At 50.6% G+C, this 26,066-nt stretch overlaps 1 protein-coding gene across 1 annotated transcript in view; it reads left to right on the forward strand.

Moving 5' to 3' along the window:
• Positions 1 to 22,289, forward strand: part of TRHDE (thyrotropin releasing hormone degrading enzyme) — a 212,249-nt gene extending 189,960 nt beyond the window's left edge. The window contains exons 16-19 of the mRNA XM_064166663.1: positions 8,135 to 8,302; positions 9,596 to 9,736; positions 13,373 to 13,454; positions 16,958 to 22,289. Coding sequence (XP_064022733.1) covers positions 8,135 to 8,302; positions 9,596 to 9,736; positions 13,373 to 13,454; positions 16,958 to 17,101 — 535 coding nt within the window. The 3' untranslated portion in view covers positions 17,102 to 22,289. The remainder of the gene's footprint in view (positions 1 to 8,134; positions 8,303 to 9,595; positions 9,737 to 13,372; positions 13,455 to 16,957) is intronic.
• The last annotated feature ends 3,777 nt before the right edge of the window (positions 22,290 to 26,066 follow it).

Genomic DNA, 26,066 nt, shown 5'->3' on the forward strand with positions numbered 1-26,066 from the left:
CCAGAGCCTTTTCCTCTTCACTGCCAGTCCCCAAACTGTCTTGAAAGGAAGGCTGTAGCCAGGTGGGGTTGGGCTCTGCTGCCAGGCAAGCAGCAACAGAAGAAGGGGACACAGCCTCAAGCTGTGCCAGGGCAGGTTCAGGCTGGATGTTGTTAGGAAGTTGTTGTCAGAGAGAGTGATTGGCATTGGAATGGGCTGCCCAGGGAGGTGGTGGAGTTGCCATTGCTGGAGGTGTTGAAGCCAAGCCTGGCTGGGGCACTTAGTGCCATGGTCTGGGTGGTTGTTGAGGGCTGGGGGATAGGTTGGGCTGGCTGAGCTTGGAGCTCTCTCCCAGCCTGACTGATTCTGTGATTCTGTGATCTCAGTTTCTCTCAGCTGCAGGGGAGATTCTGTGTTACTGGGCAGCCCCTGGCAAGTCACAGCCACTTCAGCTTGCTCTTTCCTTCCTTAGCAGTGTAACCCTTGCTGTCTGCTGCTTGTTTGTTGTCTTTAAATGGAAACAAAGTGCCTTGATTAATTGCCTCAGTGCCTCTGGGAAACGTCCAGGAAATAAGTTTGATTGATCTGGGCTGCACATCACTTGGGGGTCGTTTTAGCTGTACTGCAGGTTTGTGCTGTTTTCACTGCTGCTCTTCTGCCCCAAGCACTCTGACCTTAATTGCAGTGCTGCCTTGTAGATACCAATTGAAAGGGAAGAAAGAAAGAGGAGGGAAATCCAATATCTCCCCAAGTGGAACTGGTGTAAAGTGAGGATTTTGTTCTGATGTGGGCAGATTTGGTGCCTCTTATCCTTGTCACTGTTCTGCTGGCTTGTTGGTTGGTAGCAACCTCCTCATCTTTGGTCAGCAGAGTTAAGCTCACTGTACTGTTTGATGTGTAGGGCTGCTGTTCAGCACTTGGCTTCTTTCTGCTTTTTCTGATGTTGTTTTTGGGGTGGATTGGTTGTTTTTCACCATTCTGGGTCTTTAACACAAGCCATAGAAAGGTTTGGGGGTCTCTTTTTTGTTCTTTTCCTGCTTTAAGGCAAGCAGTGCTCAGATTTTATCATGGAATCAGGCAGGTTGGAAGAGACTTCCAAACTCACCCAGTCCAACCCAGCCCTGGCCAATCAGCCAGACCATGGCACTAAGTGCCTCATGGTGAAGTTTCCTGCTGCTGTCTGTAAGGAGGAAGTCACCACAACAAATTGCCCTGAACAGGAGGCATGTTGTGTGGTGCCAATGTGGCACAGAGCCACAGAGGAGCCTTGAGCTGTTTCCAGTAGTGTTGCTTCCTTGCCCTCCTCTGCCCTGGCTCCAGCACCTCCACATCTCTCTTGTATTGAGGTGCCCAAAACTGCACACAACAGTTGATGTTGAACAGAGCTGAGTCCAAGGGGACAGTCCCCTCTCTGCTCCAGCTGGACACAGCATTTCTGCTCCAAGCTGGATGACATTGGCTTTCTTGGCTGCCTGGGCACACTGCTGGCTCACACTCAGCTCCGTGGGCACACTGCTGGCTCACACTCAGCTCCCTGGGCACACTGCTGGCTCACTCTCAGCTGCCTGGGCACACTGCTGGCTCACTCTCAGCTGCTTGTTAATTACAGCTCCCAGGTCCCTATCTGCCAGCAGCTCTCCTGCACTGCCCCAGGCCTGTAGCATTGCTTGAGGTTGTTGTGACCCAGGCTCAGGACCTGGCACCTGGCCTTGAACGTGGCATGGGTTTTGCTGTTCAGTCTGTGAGCTTCAGGTCAGAACACATCAGTGTGTCATTCTGCAGTGCAGATGAGCTGCTTTGGTCACTGAAAGCTGAGATTGTGTTCTTGGATGGTTGCACTGCAGCACTCAGTGAGCTCGTTTAAGACTTGTTGCTGTAATGTTGTGCCAGTGGAGTTCTCCTCTGCTTCTGCTGGCTGCTTCAGAGCCTTCTCACACCCTGCTGAGGCTGTTAGGAGCATTTGTTCCTTTGATCAGTCTTAGGAGAGGCACAAATAAGGAAGATGACTCTCCCTTTGTACAGCGAACAAAGCAGGTCTGGGAGTGCTCCATCTCCATGCCTGATTATGCAGGATCTGTGCTCCCTCTGCAAGCAGCCATGGATTCCTGTCCATCCACCCACTGCAATTGGCATTGTGCTTACAGGGATGGACCTTCAGCTCTTCAGCTGAAATGCCACCGGAGGAACAAATCACCTCTAAGGCTGTGCAGGGTACTGTAACAAGTCTATAAATGAGAGTCTCCGTGGATCTGAGGGAGCAGTAAATAACAAGTTCCCAGTCATTGACTGAGATAATGTCAATGGAGTCTGGTTTAGGTGAGAGAAAATCAAACGATTCTCCAAACAAAGCATTCTTCCTTTCTCCCTTCTCCTTTATTTCTGTCCCTAAAAAGAGTATGTCCAGCAGAGCAAGGGAGCTTCTTCCCCTTCCACTCTGCCCTAGTGAGGCCACACCTGGAACACTGCAGCCAGTTCTGGGCTGCCCAGGTCAAGAGGGGCAGGGATCTGCTGGAGAGAGTCCAAGGGAAGGCTGCAAGGATGCTGAAGGGGCTGCAGCACTGCCTGAGGAGGAGAGGCTGAGAGCCCTGGGGCTGCTTAGGCTGCAGAGGAGAAGGCTGAGAGGGGATCTGAGCAATGTCTGTCAAAAGCTGAGGGCTGGGGGTCAGGAAGGAAGGGGCAGGGACAGCCTCTGCTCACCTGTGCCCTGCCACAGGACAAGGGGCAAGGGATGAAACTGCAGCACAGGAGGTTCCAGCTCAGTATGAGGAAGAAGTTCTTGAGTGTAAGGGTGAGAGAGCCCTGGCACAGGCTGCCCAGAGAGGCTGTGGAGTCTCCTTCTGTGGAGCCTTTCCAGCCCTGTCTGGATGTGTTCCTGTGTGACCTGTGCTGGATTCTCTGCTCCTGCTGTTGCAGGGGTTAGACTGGTATCTTTCCAGAGGTCCCTTCCAACCCCTCACATCCTGTGGGCCTGTCTTGCCTTGAGGTAAATGGTTGTGCTGCTTTATTTGCCATGAGCACACACCAGAGCTACAGCAAGGATTTCTGAATACACTTAAGCTCCACCACCTCCCTGAGTATCTGTGGCAGTGTGGCCAACAGGTTAATTATTTGTGTGAGTTGCTTGGAAGAGGCTTAGCTGTTCTCACAAGCTGGATGCCCAGCAGCTATTTCTGGACATCATTAGCAACAGAAATGATTAAAGAAAAATATAGAAGTTATTTTCATGTTTTTTTTCCTCCCCACACTTGAATGTCTGCTAAATGTAAAGCCATAAGCAACGAAGCTGGTGAGAGACCTGGAGCACAGCCCTGTGAGGGGAGGCTGAGGGAGCTGGGGGTGTGCAGCCTGCAGCAGAGGAGGCTCAGGGCAGAGCTCATTGCTGCCTGCAGCTGCCTGCAGGGAGGCTGTAGCCAGGTGGGGTTGGGCTCTGCTGCCAGGCACCCAGGGGCAGAAGAAGGGGACACAGCCTCAAGCTGGTCTAGGCTGGATGTTAGGAGGAAGCTCCTGGCAGAGAGAGTGATTGGCACTGGAATGGGCTGCCCAGAGAGGTGGTGGAGTCTCTGTGCCTGGAGGTGTTGAAGCCAAGCCTGGCTGGGGCACTTAGTGCCATGGTCTGGTTGGCTGGGCAGGGCTGGGTGCCTCCATCCCTGGAGGCATTTAAAAGGAGGCTGCATGAGGCACTTGGTGCCAGGGTTTAGTCGAGTAAAAGGTGCCAGGGGATAGGTGGGACTTGATGATGTCAGAGGTCTTTTCCAAGCTGGTCGATTGTGTGATTCTGTGAACACAATGAACTGACCCATTCATAGGTGAGCAGTAATTCTCTGCAGGCTGAGCAAGTTAAATAGATTCATCTTCTGATGTCCTCAGTCAGGAATGGTGTTTTCGCTCCAGGATCAGGGGCTTGGAGCAGCTCTGCTACAAAGGCAGGCTGAGGGAGCTGGGGGTGAGCAGTCTGGAGAAGAGGAGGCTTTGGGGACACCTCATAGCACCCTGCCAGTGCCTGAAGGGGCTACAAGAAGGCTGCAGAGAGAGTTTGCAAAGGGCTGCAGGGACAGGACGAGGGTAATGGCTTCAAAATACTGAGACTGGATGTGAGGAACAGGTTCTGCACCATGAGGGTAGTGGAAAACTGGAATAGGTTGTCCAGGGAGATGGTTGTGGCCCCATCCCTGGAGATATTGAAGGTGAGGCTGGACAGGGCTGAGCCAACCTGATCTAGTTGAGGATGTTCCTGCTGACTGCAGAGGGGGTTGGACTGGCTGAGCTTTGGAGGTCCCTTCCAAGGCAGAGCATTGTATGGTTCTGCCAACAAAGTGCCAATCCTTCCTTGTTGCTTCTTATCTGAGCCTTCTAACCTATTAACCAAGACTCTAAATAGAGTCATCAAGAGAAAGAGGCTTACGTGAGATGCTAAATGGCTGCAGAAATGAAGCTTGCTCCTGATTAATTCCCTTTGTCAAACAGCCCCCCTAAACTGCACTGGAATTTGTCACTTCATCAGGGAACTGTCTGAGCTGTGTGCAATTACATTTAGCAAAAAAATTAAACCCCAATTTGCCCAGAAGATAAATAATCACAGCCCAGTTTTATAAGTGTATCTCCAGTTGTGAGAGCAGCCTTTAAATAGGAGCAAGGATGTAGCAATTAATTATGGCTGGGCAAGATTATTCTTAGCTCATTGTGGAGCTTTATTATGCAGTCTTGGAAAGAAAAAATACATCCAACAAAACCCTGTAAAGGCACAGAGTGATTTTAATTAATTTTTTTTGTCCTCACTATTTCATTTGTAACTTTTTTTTTTCTAATTCTTTTTTTGCCTCTCTCCCCCCCCCCCCCCCCAAAAAAGTTTCATTTTTAAACATGAGCTCTGCCAGCTACAGATTTCATTCTCTGCAGCACATCTGTTAAAGCAAGGGGAAGGAAGTTAAATGAATTGGGTTAGGATTCAAATCAAAGCCATTTTGAAGCCAGGCTTTCAGAAAAGTTAATCTTGATCTTTATTCCTCTGAAGTGTCCATCAGTGCAGTCAGCTCTTTCGAAAGGAGGCAGCCTTGAAGGCCCAGGTGAGGTAAGGAGGGAATGTGTTCAGCAGCTCTTGAGGAGAAGGACCTGGGGGTCTGCAGATGGCACCAAGGTGTGTGGCACAGTCACTTGCTAGAGGGCAGGGATCCATCCAGAGGGACCTGGACAGGCTGCAGAGCTGTGCCCAGGCCAACCTCATGGCATTCAACAAGGCCAAGTGGAAGGTCCTGCACCTGGGTGGGTGCAAGCCCAAGCACAGCTCCAGGCTGGGTGGGGAATGGCTGAGAGCAGCCCTGAGGAACAGGCCCTGGGGGTCTGGGCTGATGCAAAGCTCCACAGGAGCCTGCAGTGTGAGTGCAGCCCAGACACAACCCTGTGCTGGGTGCAGCAAGAGCAGTGTGGGCACAGGGCAAGGGAGGGGATTCTGCCCCTTGGCTCTGCTCTCCTCAGGCCCCACCTGCAGTCCTGGGGGCAGTTCTGGAGCCCCCAGCACAAGCAGGACATGGAAGTGTTGGAGCCAGTGCAGAGGAGGCCACCAAGATGCTGAGAGGGCTGCAGCAGCTCTGCTGTGAGCACAGGCTGAGAGAGTTGGGGCTGTGCAGCCTGGAGAAGAGAAGGCTTGGAGGAGACCTTGGAGTGGCCTTGCAGGATGTGAAGGGGGCTCCAGGAGGACTGGGGAGGGACTATTGACAAGGTCTGGTGATGAGAGGATACAGAGAAATGGGTTTAAAGTGTCAGAGGGGAGATTGAAAGTGGATGTTAGGACAAAGTTGTTTGCAGTGAGCGTGGTGAGACACTGGCACAGGTTGAGGATGGTGAGACACTGGCACAGGTTGCCCAGGGAGGTGTTCAGGATCAGGTTGGATGAGTCCTTGAGTGACCTGTTCTAGCAGGAGGTGTCCCTGCCTATAGCAGGGAGTTGGAGCTGTCTGAGCTTTGAGCTTCCTTCCAACCTAACCCATTCTATGATTCTTAGAATCATAGAATCACAGAATCAACCAGGTTGGAAGAGTCCTCCAAGATCATCCAGTCCAGGATCATCTAGTCCAGGATGATCCAGGCCAACATCATCCAGTCCAGGATGATCCAGTCCAGTTCTGCAGTGCTTCTCCCCAGGCGCTGCTGACCCAACCATAGTCGCATCCACTCGGTTCAGTTAAAGCAGAGGCCAAGCACTCCACGTGCAGATCTGCTGCCTTAAAACTGCAATTGTGGAGCAGTATTTTTTCCCCTGAAGCTGTAAAATTGAAAAATCTGTAGTCTGGGGAGATTTTTACATGTTTAGATAATGATGAAATACGGAGCCATAACAAGTGGAGGAGAGGGAGAGCAGCAGTCCTGGCGGACGGAGGCAGTTCAATTAGAGGGCTCTCTGTTGCAGCAGTAGGGAAGCAGAAATTGCTCTGGGAGACAGCCACATTTTCATACACCATTTTCTTTTCCACCAGAAGAACTTGTCTGTCTACAAGGCCTGATTACAAGGCTCTCACAGGAGTAATTTGTTGCTTTTCATAGCCCTAACTTTGGTAGTTTCTGGAGCTTTGAAATCAGTGTTTTGTTTTCCTGTCCTGCTTCGTAGGGGCTGAGCTTTCCCTCACATGCTCTAAGTGACTTAACTGGTAGATAGAGACCTGAAACCTTCCCTGGAGCAGCTGCTTGGATCCTTCTGAGGAGGTGTGCTGCAGCACTACAAGTGTTCTCACACTGATTTGGTGTCAGTGTAGGTGACATATAGGCTACAGGCATAGAGTCGGTGCCAAGACAAGTCTGGTGCCAAGACAAATCCTCCTTCCTTCCCAGAGCATGCAAATGCTGCTGTGCTTCATCACTGATCCAGGGAGGTTCTCCTCCCCCTCTACTCAGACCTGCTGAGGCCACACCTGGAATACTGCAGCCAGTTCTGGGCTCCCCAGTTCAGGAGGGACAGGGATCTGCTGGAGAGAGTCCAAGGGAGGGCTACAAGGATGCTGAAGGGGCTGCAGCACTGCCTGAGGAGGAGAGGCTGAGAACCCTGGGGCTGCTTAGGCTGCAGAGGAGAAGGCTGAGAGGGGATCTGAGCAATGTCTATCAAGAGCTGAGGGCTGGGGGTCAAGTGGAGGGGACAAAATGATGAAGGGTTACCAGGATGCCATTGGCCTTCTTGGTCACCAGAGCACATTGCTGGCTCATAATCAGTCTCCCATCCATTAGGACCTCCAGGGCCTTTTCCCCTTCACTGCCTTCAAACAGATCTTGCATATGAAGCCCCAGAGGTGTTTCAAGCCAGCTGTTAGTAAGGAAAGCACTGCATTTTGGTGGCATTTGTATACTCAGACAAAGGAAGGCAGACCAGAAACAGCAGAGGCTGGGGGCCTGGGGTGCTGCAAAGCTCAGCATGAGCCTGCAGAGTGAGTGCAGCCCAGACAGCAACCCTGTGCTGGGCTGCAGCAAGAGCAGTGTGGGCAGCAGGGCAAAGGAGGGGATTCTGCCCCTTGGCTCTGCTCTCCTCACACCCCACCTGCAGTCCTGGGGGCAGTTCTGCAGCCCCCAGCACAAGCAGGACATGGAAGTGTTGGAGCCAGTGCAGAGGAGGCCACCAAGATGCTGAGAGGGCTGCAGCAGCTCTGCTGTGAGCACAGGCTGAGAGAGTTGGGGCTGTGCAGCCTGGAGAAGAGAAGGCTTGGAGGAGAGCTTGCAGTGGCCTTGCAGGGTGTGAAGGGGGCTCCAGGAGGTCTGGGGAGGGACTATTGAGAAGGTCTGGTAATGAGAGGATGAGGAGGAATGGGTTTGAAGTGGCAGAGGGGAGATTGAAAATGGATGTTAAGGAGAAGTTGTTTGCAGTGAGGGTGGTGAGACACTGGCACAGGTTGCCCAGGGAGGTTGTGGAGCACAGAATCACCCTTTGATCACATTGGGTGCTTCTGTGCTCCACCACCTCCCTGGAGATGCTCAAGGCCAGGTTGGATGAGTCCCTGAGCCACCTGTTCCAGTGGGAGGTGTCCCACCAGAGATGCAAATGTGTTCAAAAAACAGAAGAGACGACTGTTGCAGTTTAATTTGGAGTCTCAGGAGCAGAGTGATGCTCCTCCCTTGTTTCCAAGCAGTTCAGGAGGCTGAGTGCTTACCACACTGCTCTCACTGATGTCTGTTGCAGGATCCCACTCAACGTGAGAGACATTGTCTACTGCACTGGTGTCTCGCTGATGGATGAGGATGTCTGGGAGTTCATTTGGATGAAGTTTCACTCCACCACAGCTGTGTCTGAGAAGAAAATACTCTTAGAAGCCTTAACTTGCAGTGATGACAGAAACTTGCTTAACAGGTACAAAAATAATGAGGTGCCAGCACGTGGCTGTGGCAGATCATCACTTCTTTATTTAGGGATCTTAGAACCAGAGAATGGGTTAGGTTGGGAGGGAGCTCAAAGCTCAACCAGTTCCAACCCCCTGCCATAGGCAGGGACACCTCCCACTAGAACAGTTCATAGAGTCATAGAATCACAGAATCAAGCAGGTTGGAAGAGAGCTCCAAGCTCATCCAGCCCAACCTAGCACCCAGCCCTGGCCAATCAACCAGACCATGGCACTAAGTGCCTCAGCCAGGCTTGGCTTCAACACCTCCAGGCACAGAGACTCCACCACCTCCCTGGGCAGCCCATTCCAGTGCCAATCACTCTCTCTGACAACAACTTCCTCCTCACATCAGCGTGAACCTGCCCTGGCACAACTTGAGACTATGTCCTCTTGTTCTGTTGCTGCTTGCCTGGGAGCAGAGCCCAACCCCACCTGGCTATAACCTCCCTTCAAGCAGTTGTAGAGAGCAATGAGCTCTGCCCTGAGCCTCCTCTTCTCCAGGCTTCTCCCTCCCCAGCCTTGCTGCCCTTCTCTGGACACCTTCCAGCACCTCAACATCTCTCTTGAACTGAGGAGCCCAGAACTGGACACAGCACTGCAGGGGTGGCCTGAGCAGTGCTGAGCACAGGGGCAGAAGAACCTCCCTTGTCCTGCTGCCCACACTGCTCCTGAGCCAGCCCAGGATGCCATTGGCTCTGCTGCCCACCTGGGCACTGCTGCCTCCTCTGCAGCTCCTCTCTCCCAGCACCCCCAGCTCCCTCTCTGCCTGGCTGCTCTCAGCCACTCTGGCCCCAGCCTGTAGTGCTGCTTGGGGTTGTTGTGGCCAAAGTGCAGAACCCTGCACTTGGTCTTGTTCAGTCTCATCCCCTTGGCCTCTGCCCACCCATGCAGCCTGGCCAGGTCCCTCTGCAGGGCTCTCCTGACCTCCCATGGATTGACACCTGGTCGTAATGTGGTGTCAGCTGTGAACTTACTGGTGCTGGACTCAATCTCCTGGTCCAGATCATCAGTAAAGATACTGAACAGAACTGGGCCCAGCACTTATCCTTGACTCATCCAACCTGGCCTTGAACACCTCCAGGGAGGTTGTGGAGCACAGAATCACAGAATGTGACCAAAGATCTTGTGGTCCCTTCTAACCCTGACTGATTCTGTGGTTCTGTGATCTCTAAGGTCCTTCCCAACCTGAGCCATCCTATGTTTCCATGGGTTGCTGAAACTAAACAGCTTCTTTTTTTCCACCCCTTCATTTCCCCCACCAGGCTTCTGAATTTGTCTCTCAACTCAGAAGTTGTCCTGGATCAGGATGCAATTGATGTGATAATCCATGTAGCTCGAAATCCACATGGGAGGGATCTTGCCTGGAAGTTTTTCAGAGAGAAATGGAAAATCCTAAATTCCAGGTAAGGATTAAGAGCCTGCATTTATCCTCATCTTCTATTCTGACATCATTTGTGTCAAGTATTGTGTATGTACATAGTTGTGTAAGCTCCTAAATGTAGTCCCTGCTCTTTTAATCCATAAAGAGATGTCTCCAAATCTGAAATGCACACCTATGATTCATAAGTGCATTGATTCATGGATTAGCACCACATGTGCACAGCAGCATTCATCTCTCAGCCATCCTCTGGAAATCTATTAGTGCATTGTGTCTGCCTTTCTGATAACAGATCCTCTCTGCGTGCCAAGTGCTGCAGTTCTACATCTACACAGATAAAAAAGCAGCAGTTCCCAAAGGAATTGGACTGATTTTAAGCCTGATAGGAAAAGAATCTTTACACAGAATCACAGTGGCAGGGGCTGGAAGGGACCTCCACAGCTCAGCCACTCCAACCCCTGCCACAGCAGCATCACCTACAGCAGATCATACAGCAACACAGCCAGGCAGCTCTGCAATAGCTCCAGAGAGGGAGACTCCACAGCCCCCCTGGGCAGCCTGTGCCAGGCTTCTGCCACCCTCACAGGGAAAAAATTCCTTCTGTTTCTATGGAACTTCCTCTGCCTCAGCTGCCACCCATTGCCCCTTGTGCTGGCACTGGGCATCACCCAGCAGAGCCTGGCTCCAGCCTCCTGCCACTCACTTTAACATATTGATAACTATTGCTGAGGTCCCTTCTCAGTCTCCTCTCTCCCAGCAGCACAGCCCCAGCTCCCTCAGGCTCTCCTCCTAACAGGGATGTTCCACTGCCTTCAGCATCTTTGTGGCTCTGTGCTGGACTCTCTCCAGCAGTTCCATGTCCCTCTTGAATGGATCCAAGGTAGACGAGGGGAGATGTAGAGTAGATGTTAGGAAGAAGTTGTTCAGCATGAGGGTGGTGAGAGCCTGGGACAGATTGAAGGTAAGCCTAAGAGGGGATTTAATCAATGTCTATAAATGTTCTGGAGCTGGGGGTCAGGAGGTAGGGGACAGGCTCTGCTCACTGCTCCCTGGGACAGGAGCAGGAGCAATGGATGGAAGCTGCAGCACAGGAGGTTCCAGCTCAGCACAAGAGGAACTTCTTGACTGGAAGTGTCGAAGGGTCCCAGAGCCTGGCACAGGCTGCCCAGAGAGGCTGTGGAATCTCCTTCTGTGGAGCCTTTCCAGGCCTGTCTGGATGTGTTGCTGTGTGCCCTGAGCTAGATTGTGTGGCCCTGCTGTGGCAGGGGGTTGGACTGGATGAGCTCTTTGGGCCCCTTCCAACCCCTGCCATCCTCTGATGCTGTGAGCCTGTGACCCCACTCCCTTTCTGTTTGTTCTTGTGTTTCACAGCTGTTTTGTGAGGTGTCTTTTCCAGACTGCTGCCAGCAGAGCCCATTCAGAAATGAGTGGTGGTGGTGGTGGCATAACGGGCACTAATCAGCACAGGTACTACTGAAGGTCACTCAGGAGATATTCATTCATCTGCCAGGGAAGGATTTCTGCTGCTTCTTGTTTGCAGTGGAGCTGCAGTGCAGACTGCAAGAAAAAAAAGTCCTCTCTTTCTTTTCCCTTCTTTTTATGAGGTCACTTCTGTAAAGTGGATTGGTGACCTTGTCAAAAGACCCCTTCAAGGCAGCTCCCAATTTTCCAAGCAGTCAATTATCAGGCTAAGCTGAGACTGTAACATTAAAGGGCTTTGTTAGGAAGCCTAAACATGCTTAAAGGACCATGAAATGCACACTTCCTGGAGGAAGCAGAAATGTCTGTGTAGGGCAGTGTGACTGAAGCCTGGGCAAAAGAGATGTGCTTGCTGAAACACCCGTGAGGGATTCAGGTATTAGTGCTCAGGGAGGAAGATTTTTGATACCTCTAAGCACATTTCCCCTCACAGAAGCTCAAGGCAGGGAGCAAGGCAGTGTGCACCTTCCCCAGAGCAGCCTTCTCAGAGCAAACCCAGTTCTCCTCCCTTGCTCTCTTTCTATGCCTCTCCTTGGGGCTAACCAAGTGGGCTTGGGCTCTGCTGCCAGGCACCCAGGGACAGACAAGGGGACACAGCCTCAAGCCGTGCCAGGGCAGGATCAGGCTGGATGTTAGGAGGAAGTTGTTGTCAGAGAGAGTGAATGGCATTGGAATGGGCTGCCCAGGGAGGTGCTGGAGTCCCCATCCCTGGAGGTGTTTAAGAGGAGGCTGCATGAGGCACTTGGTGCCATGGGTCAGTTAATTAGGAGGGTTAGGGGATAGGTTGGACTGGATGAGCTCGGAGGTGTCTTCCAGCCTGGTCGATTCTATGATATACTGAACAGAACTTTTCTGCCTTCAATTAGAGATCTTTGCTGACCTGCTTAGTTTTGTCATTCTGTGAACCTCAAATGGAAGAATCACAGAATTAAGCAGGTTGGGAAAGTCCTCTGAGATCATCCAGTCCAATCTGTCCCCTGACACCTTCTAATCAACTAACCCATGGCACCAAGTGCCTCACCCAGCTTTCTTCAGAAGTAGAGTGGTAGTAGTAGGGATAGAGATGTTTCAGCTGGACCAGATAAGACAAGGAGCAGAATGTTCAGGAAAGGACTGAGTGAAGCACTTAGTGCCATGGTCTGGTTGGTTGGCCAGGGCTGGGTACTGGGTTGGGCTGGCTGAGCTTGGAGCTCTCTTCCAACCTGCTTGGTTCTGTGATTCTCTGATGTTATATTTGAATGGCCAATTTCAAAGCACCTCCCTGAAGAAGGTCATTGCCAATGGGTGCTGAGCAGCCTACCCTTTCAGCATTCCCTGCCTAGGCTTTCAGATTGTCATTCCAGGTGGGTTCTTTGAAGATGCTACAGCATGGCCCAGGGGAGTGTTTTAGCAGCATTGTCCTCTATCAGTATTATTTATTTTAATTATCAGGTGCTGGAACAAGAAGATTTGATTCACTTCACTTATCCAGAGGCTATCTGCAATGCAGATGGGGTGGATGAATACAAAATGAAGAGAGGGTTGCAGCACTAAAGAAGAAGTCTGATGGCACAGCTAAGAAGGGTTCCTCAGAATACTTAGAACCATAGAATAGGTTAGGTTAGAAGGGAACTCAAAGCTCAGCCAGTTCCAACCCCCACACCTCCTACTAGAACAGGTCGCTGAAGGTCTCATCCAACCTGGTCCTGAACACCTCCAGGGAGGTTGTGGAGCACAGAAGCACAGAATGGGATCTTTGATCCCATTCTGTGCTTCTGTGCTCTACAACCTCCCTGGGCAACCTGTGCCAGTGTCTCACCACCCTCAACCTGTGCCAGTGTCTCCCAGTTAGTCCTCTTGTCCTTCTTTGGTGCCTGTGGGTTTGGCTGACTGCTGTCATGACAGGACAAATGATTTGCTAACCATGAGGTGGTGGTGTGGCTTGGTCCTCTCCTCCTCCAGAGCTCTCACCTGTGGCTGCAGTTAAGCACATTCTGCTAAGTAGCAGCCAAGTGCAGTTCAGATTGGAAGAAGGGCTCAGTCCAGGTGTTTAGCATGAAGCTGGGGTATGAGTGTCCATTTCCAGTGCTGTTGCTTTGGATGCCCAGCACAGGTCCTGTGCCTTGCAGAAGACTACTTCCTGATTTCCAGCTGGGCTGGTGCTTGAACTGCCTCTCTAAACATTTTCCTTCTGCCCCTGCAGGTATGGAGAAGCATTATTTATGAATTCAAAGCTTATCAGTGGAGTCACAGAGTTCCTCAATACTGGAGAAGAGCTGAGAGAGGTAATTTCCCAATGGATCTTGGCACATGAGACTGCATCTGTTGTAAACGGGGAGCAGGGCAGCAGCAATGAGGTGTCAGTTCTCTGGGAGGCCTGGTTGTCCAATTTTGGGCTCCCCAGTTCAAGAGAGACAGCAACCTGATGGAAAGAGTCCAGCAGAGAGCCACAGGATGAGTGGGGGACATGAGCATCTCTCCTGCTTTTTAGGGTGTCAGGTAGTGATAAGACTTGGGGGGGAATGGATCCAAGCTAGAGGAGGGGAGATTCAGATTGGATGTTAGGAAGAAGTTCTACACCACGAAGATGAGTGGGGGGCTTGAGCATCTCCCCTCTGGAGAGAGCCTGAGAGCCCTGGGGCTGTTCAGTCTGCAGAAGAGAAGGCTGAGAGGGGATCTGAGCAATGTCTATCAATAGCTGAGGGGTGGGGGCCAAGTGGAGGAGGCCAAAGCTCTTTTGGGTGATGCACAGCAATAAGCCAAGGAGCAATGGATGCAAACTGGAACAGAGAAGGTTTCAGCTCCACAGAGGAGAAACTTCTTTGGAGTGAGGGTGCCAGAGCCCTGGAGCAGGCTGCCCAGAGAGGCTGTGGAGTCTCCTTCTCTGGAGCCTTTCCACCCCGCCCTGGATTCATTCCTGTGTGGACTGTGCTGGGTGATGCTGCCTTGGCAGGGGATGATCTCTGGAGGTCTCTTCCAATCTCTGTGGTTCTGTGGTTCTCTTGGAGCCAGAGGGCAGTGCCACAGCTGGGTGTGCAGAGCTGCTGTCAGGAGCTGGGTAGCACAGGCGCTTCTCTCTGCTCAGCTGGGTGGGTAGGTTGGCTACCAGGATCAACTGAACTCTGATTGTGCTGTGATGTTTCATCCCAAACAAATTGTCTACACTCATGTTTGGTGGCCTCAGGAGCTTAGGGCAGAGCCACAGCTGGTGTCCTACCCAAGTGGGAAGAAAGGTGCTGAGTGCCTGCCACACAACAAGAAAGCCTTCTCTAGCCTTAGTTTCACAGAGTCACAGAGTGTCTGGGGCTGGAAGGGACCTCCAAAGTTCAGCCACTCCAACCCCCTGCCACAGCAGCATCACCTACAGCAGATCACACAGCAACACATCCAGGCAGCTCTGCAATAGCTCCACAGAGGGAGACTCCACAGCCCCCCTGGGCAGCCTCTGCCAGGCTTCTGCCACCCTCACAGGGAAAAAATTCCTCCTCCTGTTTCCATGGAACTTCCTCTGCCTCAACTCCTACCCATTGCCCCTTGTGCTGGCACTGGGCATCACCCAGCAGAGCCTGGCTCCAGCCTCCTGCCACTCACCTTTACAACTTTTTCACCATTGCTGAGGTCCCCCCTCAGGCTGCTCAGTTTCCACCTCCATGGTAGTGTTGGCAGGGAGCCTGTTTGTCATTCTCCTCACAGAAGCAGGCCTTATAAACGTTTCAGTATGAAAAGGGCAGAGATCAGGTAAAATCTGACTTTAGTACCTTCCAGGTCCTTCCTGTGCTTGTAGCTGTGGTGGGAAGGAGACCTTTGCAGGATCAGCCTTTTCAGTTTGGAGCCCATGCAGCAAAGAGGTGTGGCCAGGAGTTAAGATTTCAATAAACAAGGTGAATTTGGTGCCACCAGGAAGCCAAAATTAACTAGTCGTGAGTAAGTGCTGCTGAAACCACCTAATTTTACAGGAGTCAACATAACAGCTGCCTGCTGTACAGATCAGCCCTGCAGTCCTCACTTCAAAGAGAACAGCGATTCAAAGCACCCCAGCAGATCCACTGTGATAACCCAGGTGGAGGTGCTGTGATTTGAGGCACAAAAGAACAGAGCTGAGGCCTTTTCAGCCTGCTGAATAAAGAGCAAAGTTTGCTCTTAGGGGAAGGAATCTGTTTGAGGCATTCACAGATCACCAAGTGAGTGCCCACTTCTGCCTTGCCCTTCATACTGCTGCCATCCCTTCCTTCCCCAAACAGCTGACTGCATTGGCTCATCAAAGGGCTTCTGCAGATCAGAATGGAGGTATCTTTTTCTTTGGAGCTTGGCAAAACCAAATATCACCAGGGCTGCCTTCTGCTGCTTGGTACTTGCGTTTAAACCTGATGTAGAAGCATTTGCAGTGCTCCCAGTTTGGTTCCTTAGGTAGGAATAAGCATTGAGGAGGCTGAGGGCACAGCTCATGGCTGTGTGCAGCTACCCGAAGGGACGTTGTGGAGAGGCTGCTGCTGGGCTCTGCTCACAGGGGGTTGGAGGCAGAACAAGGGGGAATGGCCTCAAGCAGAGGCTGGGCAGATTTAGATTGGACATCAGGACAAAGATTTCCATGGAGAGAGTGGTGAGGGAGTGGAATGAGCTGCCCAGGGAGGTGGTGGAGTCCCCCAGCCTGGCTGTGTTTCAGGGGGGTTTGGCTGTGATGCTTGGGGCTATGGTTTAAGGTGAATCTTGCAGAGTAGGGCTCTAGGTTGGGCTTGGTGCTCCTGAGGGGCTTTGCCAGCCTGCATGGTGCTGTGATTCTGTGAGAGTGGCACAGCTTTTTGGGTAGTGCAGCAGCTGAGCTGCAGGAGAGAAGGAAGTAATGCTACTGAGGTGAGGTGGCACTGACATGTGCATCCCAGCTAATTGACAGGCTGCTGTCTTACTGTATTTCCTATTAAATCTTTCTACAGGATGCCACATATCCTTCAGCAGTGACTGTGGAAGTTGGCTCTAAGTGCCTGATTTGTTTGTGCACTGGGAATATTTCCTTTCCCTAGTTCCTGCAGATTCACAGGCTCACAGGATGTCAGGGCTTGGAAGGGACACAAAGAGGTCATCCTGACCAACCCCCCTGCCACAACAGGACCATACAATCTAGCTCAGGGCACACAGGAACACATCCAGACAGGGCTGGAAAGGCTCCACAGAAGGAGACTCCACTGCCTCTCTGGACAGCCTGTGCCAGGGCTCTGGGACCCTCCCAGGCAAGAAGTTCCCCCTTGTGCTGAGCTGGAACCTGCTGTGCTGCAGCTTCCATCCATTGCTGCTTGTCCTATCCCAGGGAGCAGTGAGCAGAGCCTGTCCCCCCCTCCTGACCCCCAGCCCTCAGATAGTTATAGACATTGCTTAAATCCTCTGTCAGCCTTCTCTTCTGCAGACTAAGCAGCCCCAGGTTCCTCAGCCTCTCCTCATAAGATCCAGGCAGAGGGTACATGCAGCAGGTGCTGGTTGGTATCCTGCCTCACCAGGCAGGTGTTTTGCTCAGATTCATAGCATCACAGAATGGTTTAGGTTGGAAGGGACCTCAAAGCTCATCCACAGACAATGTCATCAAAGATTATTCTGTGCTTCTGTGCTCCACAGCCTCCCTGGGGGTGTTCAAGGCCAGGTTGGATGAGTCCTTGAGTGACCTGTTCTAGTGGGAGCTGTCCTGCCTATGGCAGGGGCTTGGAAGTGGCTGAGCTTTGAGTTCCCTTCCAACCTAACCCATTCTGTGATCCCACTGGGATGCATCCAGACAACTGAACCTGTTCCTTTGTGTTTGCAGCTGAAGAACTTCATGAAGAGCTACGAGGGGGTTGCTGCTGCCTCTTTCTCCCGTGCTGTGGAAACAGTGGAAGCCAACGTGCGGTGGCAGAGGCTTTACAAGGAGGAACTCTTCCAGTGGCTGAGGAAGTCCTTGACACATTAATCTGCCTTTCCAGCCACCCCTGTGACACCATGCTCTGCGAGGGGGAGGAGGAGAAGGCATTTTTGGCAGCATTGAATGTGAAGACAAGATCAGATTGCAGGGATAAAGGAATTTTTTCCCCTTTCCATTTTCCTTTGGGGTTTTTTTAATTGTTGGGATTTATTTGTTTCTATTTTTTTTAACACTGAGCTCTTGCAAAACTGTCAAGAAGCTTTTCAGAAAGAGAAGACCACGAATTCTTGTCCAACCCCAGTCCTCAGTGTGTGCACTGCCAACCCTGATATTAAGTGGTGCATGTCAGTGTTGAAGAGAAACAAACCAAACCCTTCCAAGACTCCTTTGTGCATGCTTGTGCCGTCCCTGCCTGTATTCTAGCATGCTTATGTATAACAGCCACATTCGGGATGTGAGTTGCAGTTGCATCAGATATGGGCATTAGACAAAGCACAAAGACTCACCTATGACAATCAGCATTTGCCATGGACCACCTGAAAGCCAGGACGAGGGAACGCAGAAGGCTTCCAGCCTGGGGCAGTGTGAGATGTGAATCACCTCTCCCGCTAGCTGCCGGTTAGTCTGGCACTCGGATTGGCTCCTGGTCTCGCTTCTTTGGGTTGCTGGTTTTACCTGCAAGTCTCCACATTCCTGTATTTAAAGAGAGAGAGAGAGAGGAGAAAGGCAAATGGGTGAGGAAGGAGGTGGGGAGAGAGAAACCAAGAAGGGCATCAGCTGTACACTGTTATCAGTGCACCGTGGAACAGCGTAGCTCTAGCTGTGAGCATCGCGGCTGTTGGAGGGGGACTTGGCACCGACTGCACAGAGTCCATGAGCCACCTCTGCTTGGCTGTGGTACAGGGCAGTGGTACTCAGGAGGGGGTTGTGGGGTCGCCTGACCTGTGCTGTCGTAACTTATGCAGCTGACAGTGCACAAATACTAGAAACAAACACACGAGTCAGATGGAACCAGCCAGAAGGGAGCAAATCTCGCATGCAACCACCTGGAGTCACCTGGGAGGGCTGTCTGGCGTGTGGTAGAGCAGCCTCTCCAGCAACTGATTGTGCTGGACAGGTCACCTTCTCCATGTGGACAGCACTTTGCTAATATGGCATGTCCTTGTGCAATTATGGGCTGTACCAATGATGTCAACTTAGGTGCAACAGGGGCAAGGAGAGGATGTGTGTGTTGGTTGGTGCTAGCCAATACCAAGAACGCTCTTTCCTGTCTCCCTGTGCCCACATCTGCTGCTGTAGATGGGTGCTGCTTTCCTTTACCATGTGTTTGCTTTTACTTTCTCAGTCCTTAACCCAAAACCTCAGTGACACAGTGGACCTGCTGCTGCTTGTACAGTCAGTGTGCACCATTGGTGCTAAGTGTTGAGGGTAAAACAGGCAGAGGCCAAATACTCTCCCGTGCCTACACCCTGGACAAAAAGCTCCACAGAACGACAGAGACAGACTGCAGCAGCTTCAGAGAGGGAACTTGGACGTGCAGCTGTGTTTCTTTGTCCCATCCCAGCCTGTGACAACCACCTGAGCACATGATGGCCCTGTGCATGGGGAGCGTGCGGGCAGCCAGAGCAGAGAGCAGCCAGACAAGGTGCGGCAGCCACCAGCACGCTTCACAGCTGCCTACCCCCTCTAGCTTGTGAGTGCAGCCTCAGTGCCAAAAGAAAGAGACACTTCCAGCTTCAGCTGTCCTCAGCATTGTGTGGACACACATCTTTCCCTGGGCTCTCAATCCCACAGTACTCTGCTTCTCAAGACCTGGCAGAGCCACCCCATCAGTAAGCTGTGGTACCCACTGTGACCCAGTCATTTGGTGTCTTTCCTGTGTTTGTGGGTTAGGCACACCTCGGGTGGGAATTTGCTCCACTCTTGGGGGAGTGTTGCTCCACTACTCTTGGTGCTGTGTAGATCCACATATAAGCAAAAGAAGAGGGAATCCTGTGCCCTTGTGCTGTTACCTTCACAGAATTAACCAGGGTGGAAAAGAGCTCCGAAATCAGCGAGGCTTTGCCTTGCAGGGAGCCCTAAACCCTTGTGCTCCATGCGATGCTACCTGAGCCCATGGCCCGTGTCGAAGCAGAGCGAAATCCTCCTCCTGTGTCTTTTACCTACCTCACAGGGGTGTTGTGGGGCTTGCCTAGCATCAGCAAAGCACTTGGCTCTCCTCTGGTGAAAGGCATTGGAATGTGCAGTGTTACTCTGTGTGGTGGATCAAACGCCAGCCTCAGTGCCAGGAGTGTAGCGTCGCAGTTTGAGCTTCTGCTGAAGGAAATCACCTGAAGAACAACCACCTGCAGCTGTGTTAACACAGAAAGGCAAGCCAAGGGATGTCTGGGAGAGCCACTGCCCTCTAATGAAGGCCAAATTTATGCTACCCAAAGAGTGTGCAGGAGCCCAGGCTCTCAAACATGAGGTGTTCAGAGTGTTTGTCCCTTTGCAGGTTTATTCAAGGCTGTCAGCACAGAATTGCAGTCAGCCAGGCTGGGAGAGACCTCCAAGCTCAGCCAGCCCAACCTATCCCTTAACCCTCCTAATTATCTAACTCATGGCACCAGTGCCTCATGCAGCCTCCTCTTAAACACCTCCAGGGATGGGGACTCCACCACCTCCCTGGGCAGCCCATTCCAATGCCAATCACTCTTCCCAGGAAGAACTTCCTCCTAACACCCAGCCTGAACCTGCCCTGGCACAGCTTGAGGCTCTGTCCCCTTCTTCTGTTGCTGGCTGCCTGGCAGCAGAGCCCAACCCCACCTGGCTACAGCCTCCCTGCAGGCAGCTGCAGACAGCAATGAGCTCTGCCCTGAGCCTCCTCTGCTGCAGGCTGCACACCCCCAGCTCCCTCAGCCTCTCCTCACAGGGCTGTGCTCCAGGCCCCTCCCCAGCCTCGCTGCTCTTCTCCAAACACCTTCCAGCACCATCCCTTCCTTTTCTCTTCAGCACCACAGATTAAAGCACATATCTCCAGGGCACAGCCAGCAGTTGCTGCTCTCTGCACTGATAAAGGGCAGGCTACCAATCCCTGTTCCAAAGTCCAAGTTGCTTTCACTCCCTCTGTTCTGCACAGCACTCAGACATTTCCAGCATTGCTCATTTGAAGCTCTTGCACATTTAGCTGCTGTTGGATGTAAATGGACGTTTCAGTGGCCTTGACAAATGGCCTGCAACAGGAATCAAGCCCTAAATGTACCTATCACACACAGCTATTGCTGTACCACTTAGAACTGTTGTGCTGTGGCTCTGCTGCAGCGGAGGTGGAGCTGCCCTCCCCGTGACAATTCTGCCCCTCCTCTAGGCCTGGTATTTTGTGTTTTGCTGTTTCTCATCGACTCAGGATTAAATTGAAATGGATTAAATGCAACAGAGCTATCACTTTTTGTTCCTACACTCTCCACCCCCCTTGGATTTAATTATGTACCTTTAGAAACCTTTTTTTTTTCTCTCCTTCACTAACTTCCACACTGCTGTGAGTTAAGGAATAGTTGATACCTTGTGGGAAACTCTAAAGCAATGTGTTTAGAAAAACCTCTTTGTCTTACTGATTTTCTTCTCTTCCTCTGTCCCTAGGGAAAGTCCAGCCTTGTTTCTGTAATTGGGATTGTGACTAGGAAGCCTGGAATCCACTCTTGGCATTATTTCTTTGGATCTAGGAGTTAACTTTGTCCTGTCTAATGAGAGGAGGTGCTGCAAAGTGCGGATCTAGCCTGGACATGGACCTCACTCAGTCCTGGGCAGTGCTTTGTAGAGGTTTGGTGGGGCCAGCATCTCTAATCGGCCTTTGTGTGAGTCAGCATCTTCTGCAGTTATTAATTGATGTGGCTTAGTAAGTCATGTAGGAGCTCCTCTTCTTTGAGAGAGTCAGAGTTACTCGGTTTGGAGAGGAGAAGGCACCCAGGAGACCTTATTGTGGCCTTCCAGTATCTGTAGGAGGCTACAAGAATGTTGGGGAGGGACTTTTTAAGGTGTCAGGTAGTGACAAGACTGGAGAGAATGGATCCAAGCTAGAGGAGGGGAGATTCAGATTGGATGTTAGGAAGAAGTTCTGCACCATGAAGATGAATGGGGGGCTTGAGCATCTCCCCTCTGGAGAGAGCCTGAGAGCCCTGGGGCTGTTCAGTCTGCAGGAGAGAAGGCTGAGAGGGGATCTGAGCAATGTCTATCAATAGCTGAGGTGAAGTGGAGGGGGCCAAGCTCTTGTGGGTGGTGCACAGCAAGAAGCCAAGCAGCAATGGATGCAAACTGGAACAGAGAAGGTTTCAGCTCCACAGAGGAGAAAGTTCTTTGGAGTGAGGGTGCCAGAGCCCTGGAGCAGGCTGCCCAGAGAGGCTGTGGAGTCTCCTTTGTAGAGCCTTTCCAAACCTCCCTGGACTACCCCAGGGAATCCTGCTTTGACAGGGGGGTTGGACTCAGAGATCCCTGGAGGTCCCTTCCAACCTCTGTGATTCTGTGATGAGACACTGGCACAGCTTGCCCAAGGAGGTGGTGGAAGTATCATCCCTGGAGGTGTTTAAGGCCATGCTGGATGTGGCTCTGGGCTCTGTAAGGTGTCCCTGCCAATGGCAGGGGGGTTGGAACTGAATGATCCTTTTGGTCCCTTCTGGCCCTGCCAATTGTGTGACTCTTTGATCAGCCTTTGTATGGCTCAGGATCTTTGGCAGCTATGAATTGCTGTGGCTTTATTAAACCAACTGAGGAAGACACATGAATAATCCTCATTTTATCTCTGTTGCAAAAATACCTTCTGCATTCTTATGCCATTTGCTCCCTGCAACAGTCTCAGGCTATGCCTTTGGAGCTGGCAGAACTATTCATGGACCCTGTGCTAATATTTGTCCAAGTGATTGTGTCTGGGGCAGAACAATGTGAAAACACTCTGCCCAAATTAAATGTCACTTCTGCTATTACTGCCTGGACTTGGGCATTGATTTTGATGAACAAAAAAAAAACCAACCACCTTCAGGTGTCCTAAAGCACCTCCAAATTTATGACTTTTAATTATCTCTGCAGTGTGTGCAGCCAGAAATCCTGATGCTGTGTTGGAAACTGAAGATGGCTTTTGGGCTGTTGTGTTTCAGTGAGCTTTGTGGTGTCGAAGTATCTCCAGTGATGGGGAAGGAGGAGGCTGCTTTTAGAGCAGAGATGGTGAACCTTGCAATTAAATCCTGCTTAGTAATGAATTAAATAAGTACTTTTATGTCTTTTATGTCTCATAGCTCATATATTGATCTACAAAGGATTCCTCACATAACTATGTATATATTCATGTATATATATCTGCATATATACATAGAGAATGGCTTAGGTTGGAAGGGAGCTCAAAGCTCAGCCAGTTCCAATCCCCCTGCCATAGGCTGGGACACCTCCCACTAGAACAGGTTGCTAAAATCCTCACCCAGCCTGGCCTTGAACACCTCCAGGGAGGCTGTGGAGCACAGGATCCGCTGGCGCGGGGCGAGGTGGATCCCTTGGCGTGAGTGATGCACACTGCAGCCGAGGATCTACCCCACTGCTCTCCCAGCAGCCCTCTGAGGCGATGGCAGGGCTGGCACAGGCTGCTCTGTGGCTGTGTTCCGGGAGCACATCTTGGAGGAGAAATGGCTTCTGTTGTCCTTTTGGGTTGTGGGATTTAGTTGTTGTTGGGGTTTTTGGTTGGTGGGCTCTTTTGGGTGCTTTGGGGCTTGTTGGTTGGTTGGTAGGTGGGTTTGGGGTTCTCTGGTGGTGGTTGGTTGGTTGGTTTGGGGTTCTTTTTTGGTGTTTTTTTTTGTTGGTTGGTTTGGGGTTCTTTTGTCATTTGGTTTGGGGTTCTTTGGTTGATTTGGGGTTCTTTTTTTGGTGTTTTTTTGTTGCTTGGTTTGTTGTTCTTTTTTGGGTTTTTTTTGTTGGTAATTGGTTGGTTTGGGGTTGTATTGTTGGTTGGTTCAGGGTTCTTTTGTTGGTTAGTTTGGGGTTCTTTTTTGGTGGGTTTTTTCTTGGTTTGGGTTCTTTTTTGGTGTTTTTTTGTTGTTGTTGGTTTGGGTTATTTTTTGGTTTTTTTTTGGTGGTTGGTTTGTTTGGGTTCTTTTTTGGTGCTTTTTTTGGTGATTGGTTGGTTTTGGGTTGTGTTGTTGGTTGGTTCAGGGTTCTTTTGTTGGTTAGTTCAGGGTTCTTTTGTTGGTTAGTTCAGGGTTCTTTTGTTGGTTAGTTCAGGGTTCTTTTGTTGGTTAGTTCAGGGTTCTTTTGCTTCTTAGTTTGGGGTTCTTTTTTGGTGGTTTTTTTTTTTGTTGGTTTGGGTTCTTTTTTGGTGTTTTTCTTTGTTGGTTTGGGTTCTTTTTTGGTGTTTTTTTTTGTTGGTTTGGGTTCTTTTTTGGTGGGTTTTTTTGTTTTGGTGGTTGGTTGGTTTGGAGTTCTTTTTAAGTGTTTTTTTTGGGGGGGGTTGTCTGGTTTGTTGGGGGCTTGTTGGGTTTGGGGTTTTATTGCTGGTTTATTTGGTTGGTTTGGAGGTTGGGTTTTTGTTTGGTAGGTTGATGGGGTTTGGTTTTCTTTTCTTGGTGAGTTTCTTGTTGGTTGGTTTGGAGGTTGGTTTTGGTTGGATGGTGAGTTGGATGGGTTTTGGTTGTTATTTTGTTGGGGGTTTTGTTTTGTTGGTTTGGGGTGGGGTTTTTTGGTTGTTTGGTGTTTTTTCTGTTTTTTGTTTGGTTTGAGGGTTTTTTGTTGTTGTTTGGGCTTAGTTTGGGGCTCTTTGTTGTTGCTGTGAGCGTTTGTTTGCTAGGATAACATTCTGCAATCCATTCCAACGTCACAAAGCTCTGTAACACGTTTGGAGAGCAGCAGAAAGCTCTGCTGTGAAGAGTGTGGCTTCTGCTCTCTCTCTCTCTCTTCTTTTTCCTGCACAGATTTCAGCAGAGACAGACTTCCCCTGGACATAACACCCTGTGGAAAACAAAACCCAACAAAGCAAACATGAATAGCTTTGCTGTGACAGTTTCTAATGGAAACATCACTGTAATTACTGTATAACTACCCTGTACAAAGACAGCTTTATTTCACGTGTCAAAGTCACTTTTGCTCTGTTGTTTTTATGTTTGAGGCCCAAAGAGCTTTGGTGTGGCTGAGATGTCTGAGCCTTATGAAACAAAACCCAAACCCAGAGGTTGTAGCTCCCTGTCTGGTGTTTCACTGCAAGCTGTTGGGTTGCTCTGTTTCTGCAGAGGGCAAATCAAGGCAGTCCTAATGACATACTGATGGCATACATGGGTTACACTGCTGAGAATAAAGGAGCAAGAGGCAATTGCTTCATTGCCTCAAGAGACTCCACATGTGAGAGCTTTTGACACCTCAACAGCTCCTGCAGCCGTTAATGCTTGGTGTAAGGACTGGTTAAAATGATTTGTTCTGCCGTTGGAATGGGCTGCCCAGGCAGGTGGTGTTCACCATCCCTGGAGGTGTTCAAGACAAGCCTGGATGAGGCATTTAGTGCCATGGTCTGGTTGACTGGATAGGGCTGGGTGCTAGCTTGGGCTGGATGAGCTTGGAGCTCTCTTCCAACCTGGCTGATTCTATGATTCTAAGTTGTGCCAGGGCAGGTTCAGGCTGGATGTTGTTAGGGGGAAGTTGTTGTCAGAGAGAGTGATTGGCATTGGAATGGGCTGCCCAGGGAGGTGGTGGAGTCTCTGTGCCTGGAGGTGCTGAAGCCAAGCCTGGCTGGGGCACTTAGTGCCATGGTCTGGTTGGTTGGGCAGGGCTGGGTGCTAGGTTAGGGTTGGTTGAGCTTGGAGGTCTCCTCCAATCTGCTTGATTCTATGATTCTATGATAAAAACTGCTCCACAACTGTGGCAACTCTCTGTGTTCAACATCAGATTTTCCTTCTGCTCTAAGGACTTGACTAAAAGGATAATTTTTCCCCCTTTTTTCCTCTGTCCCTTTTTGACTAAGGAACTTTTATCTTCTGTATTCTGAGCAGAACAAATTGGATTTTTTTTGTCCCTGAGAATAAATTTTTATGTACAGCAAAGTGCAATTCATCACTCTCTTAATTCTCTTGACGTGCAGACGTGGCTAAGATAAACAATGCCCAGCCTTTTCATTTGTGTTCCCATTTCAGTTGAGATAAGAGTTTAATAATGCCAGATAGCTACACCCAGCTTTGACAGTGCAAAATGTGCAAGAGGAAGTTTGGGTTTTGGTTTGGTTTTGGTGGATTTTTTTGGACAGGAGGAATTTTTCAAAGCAGATTTCAATGCTGGGGTGAGTAGAAAGAAGAGAAAATGCAAAGTGCTTGGAAATGCTCTTTAAGAACTCCTTCTCTGGAGACTTTCCAAACCCACCTGGATGCATTCCTCTGTGGTGATCCTGCTTTGGCAGAGGAGTTGGGCTCAATGGTCTCTGGAGGTCCCTTCCAGCCTTTAAGGTTCTGTGCTTCTGTGGGGAGACACTGGCATAGGTTACCCAGGGAGATGGTGGAAGCTTTATCCCTGGATGTTTTTAAGGCCAGGCTGGATGTGGCTCTGAGCAACCTGATTTAGTCTGAGGTATCCCTGCCAATGGCAGGAGGGTTGGAACTGGATGATCCATTTGGTCCCTTCCAGCCCTGACAATTCTGTGGTTCTGTGACTAACAAGACAGAGGCTGGCACAGAGAGCAAAGTCTGTCTTTTGTGCTTTTAGAATCAGAGAAGCACAGAATCATAGAGGCTGAGGAGCACAGTCATAGAGGCAGAGGAGCACAGAATCATAGAGGCAGAGAATCACAGAATCATAGAGGCAGAGGAGCAGAGAATCATAGAGGAGAGGAGCACAGAATCAGAGGAGAGGAGCACAGAATCATAGAGGAGAGGAGCGCAGAATCATAGAGGAGAGGAGCACAGAATCATAGAGGAGCACAGAATCATAGAGGAGAGGAGCACAGAATCAGAGAGGAGCACAGAATCATAGAGGAGAGGAGCACAGAATCAGAGAGGAGCACAGAATCATAGAGGAGAGGAGC

The sequence above is a fragment of the Pogoniulus pusillus genome, chromosome 27, assembly GCF_015220805.1.
Source record: "Pogoniulus pusillus isolate bPogPus1 chromosome 27, bPogPus1.pri, whole genome shotgun sequence".
In the NCBI taxonomy this organism is placed as follows: domain Eukaryota; kingdom Metazoa; phylum Chordata; class Aves; order Piciformes; family Lybiidae; genus Pogoniulus; species Pogoniulus pusillus.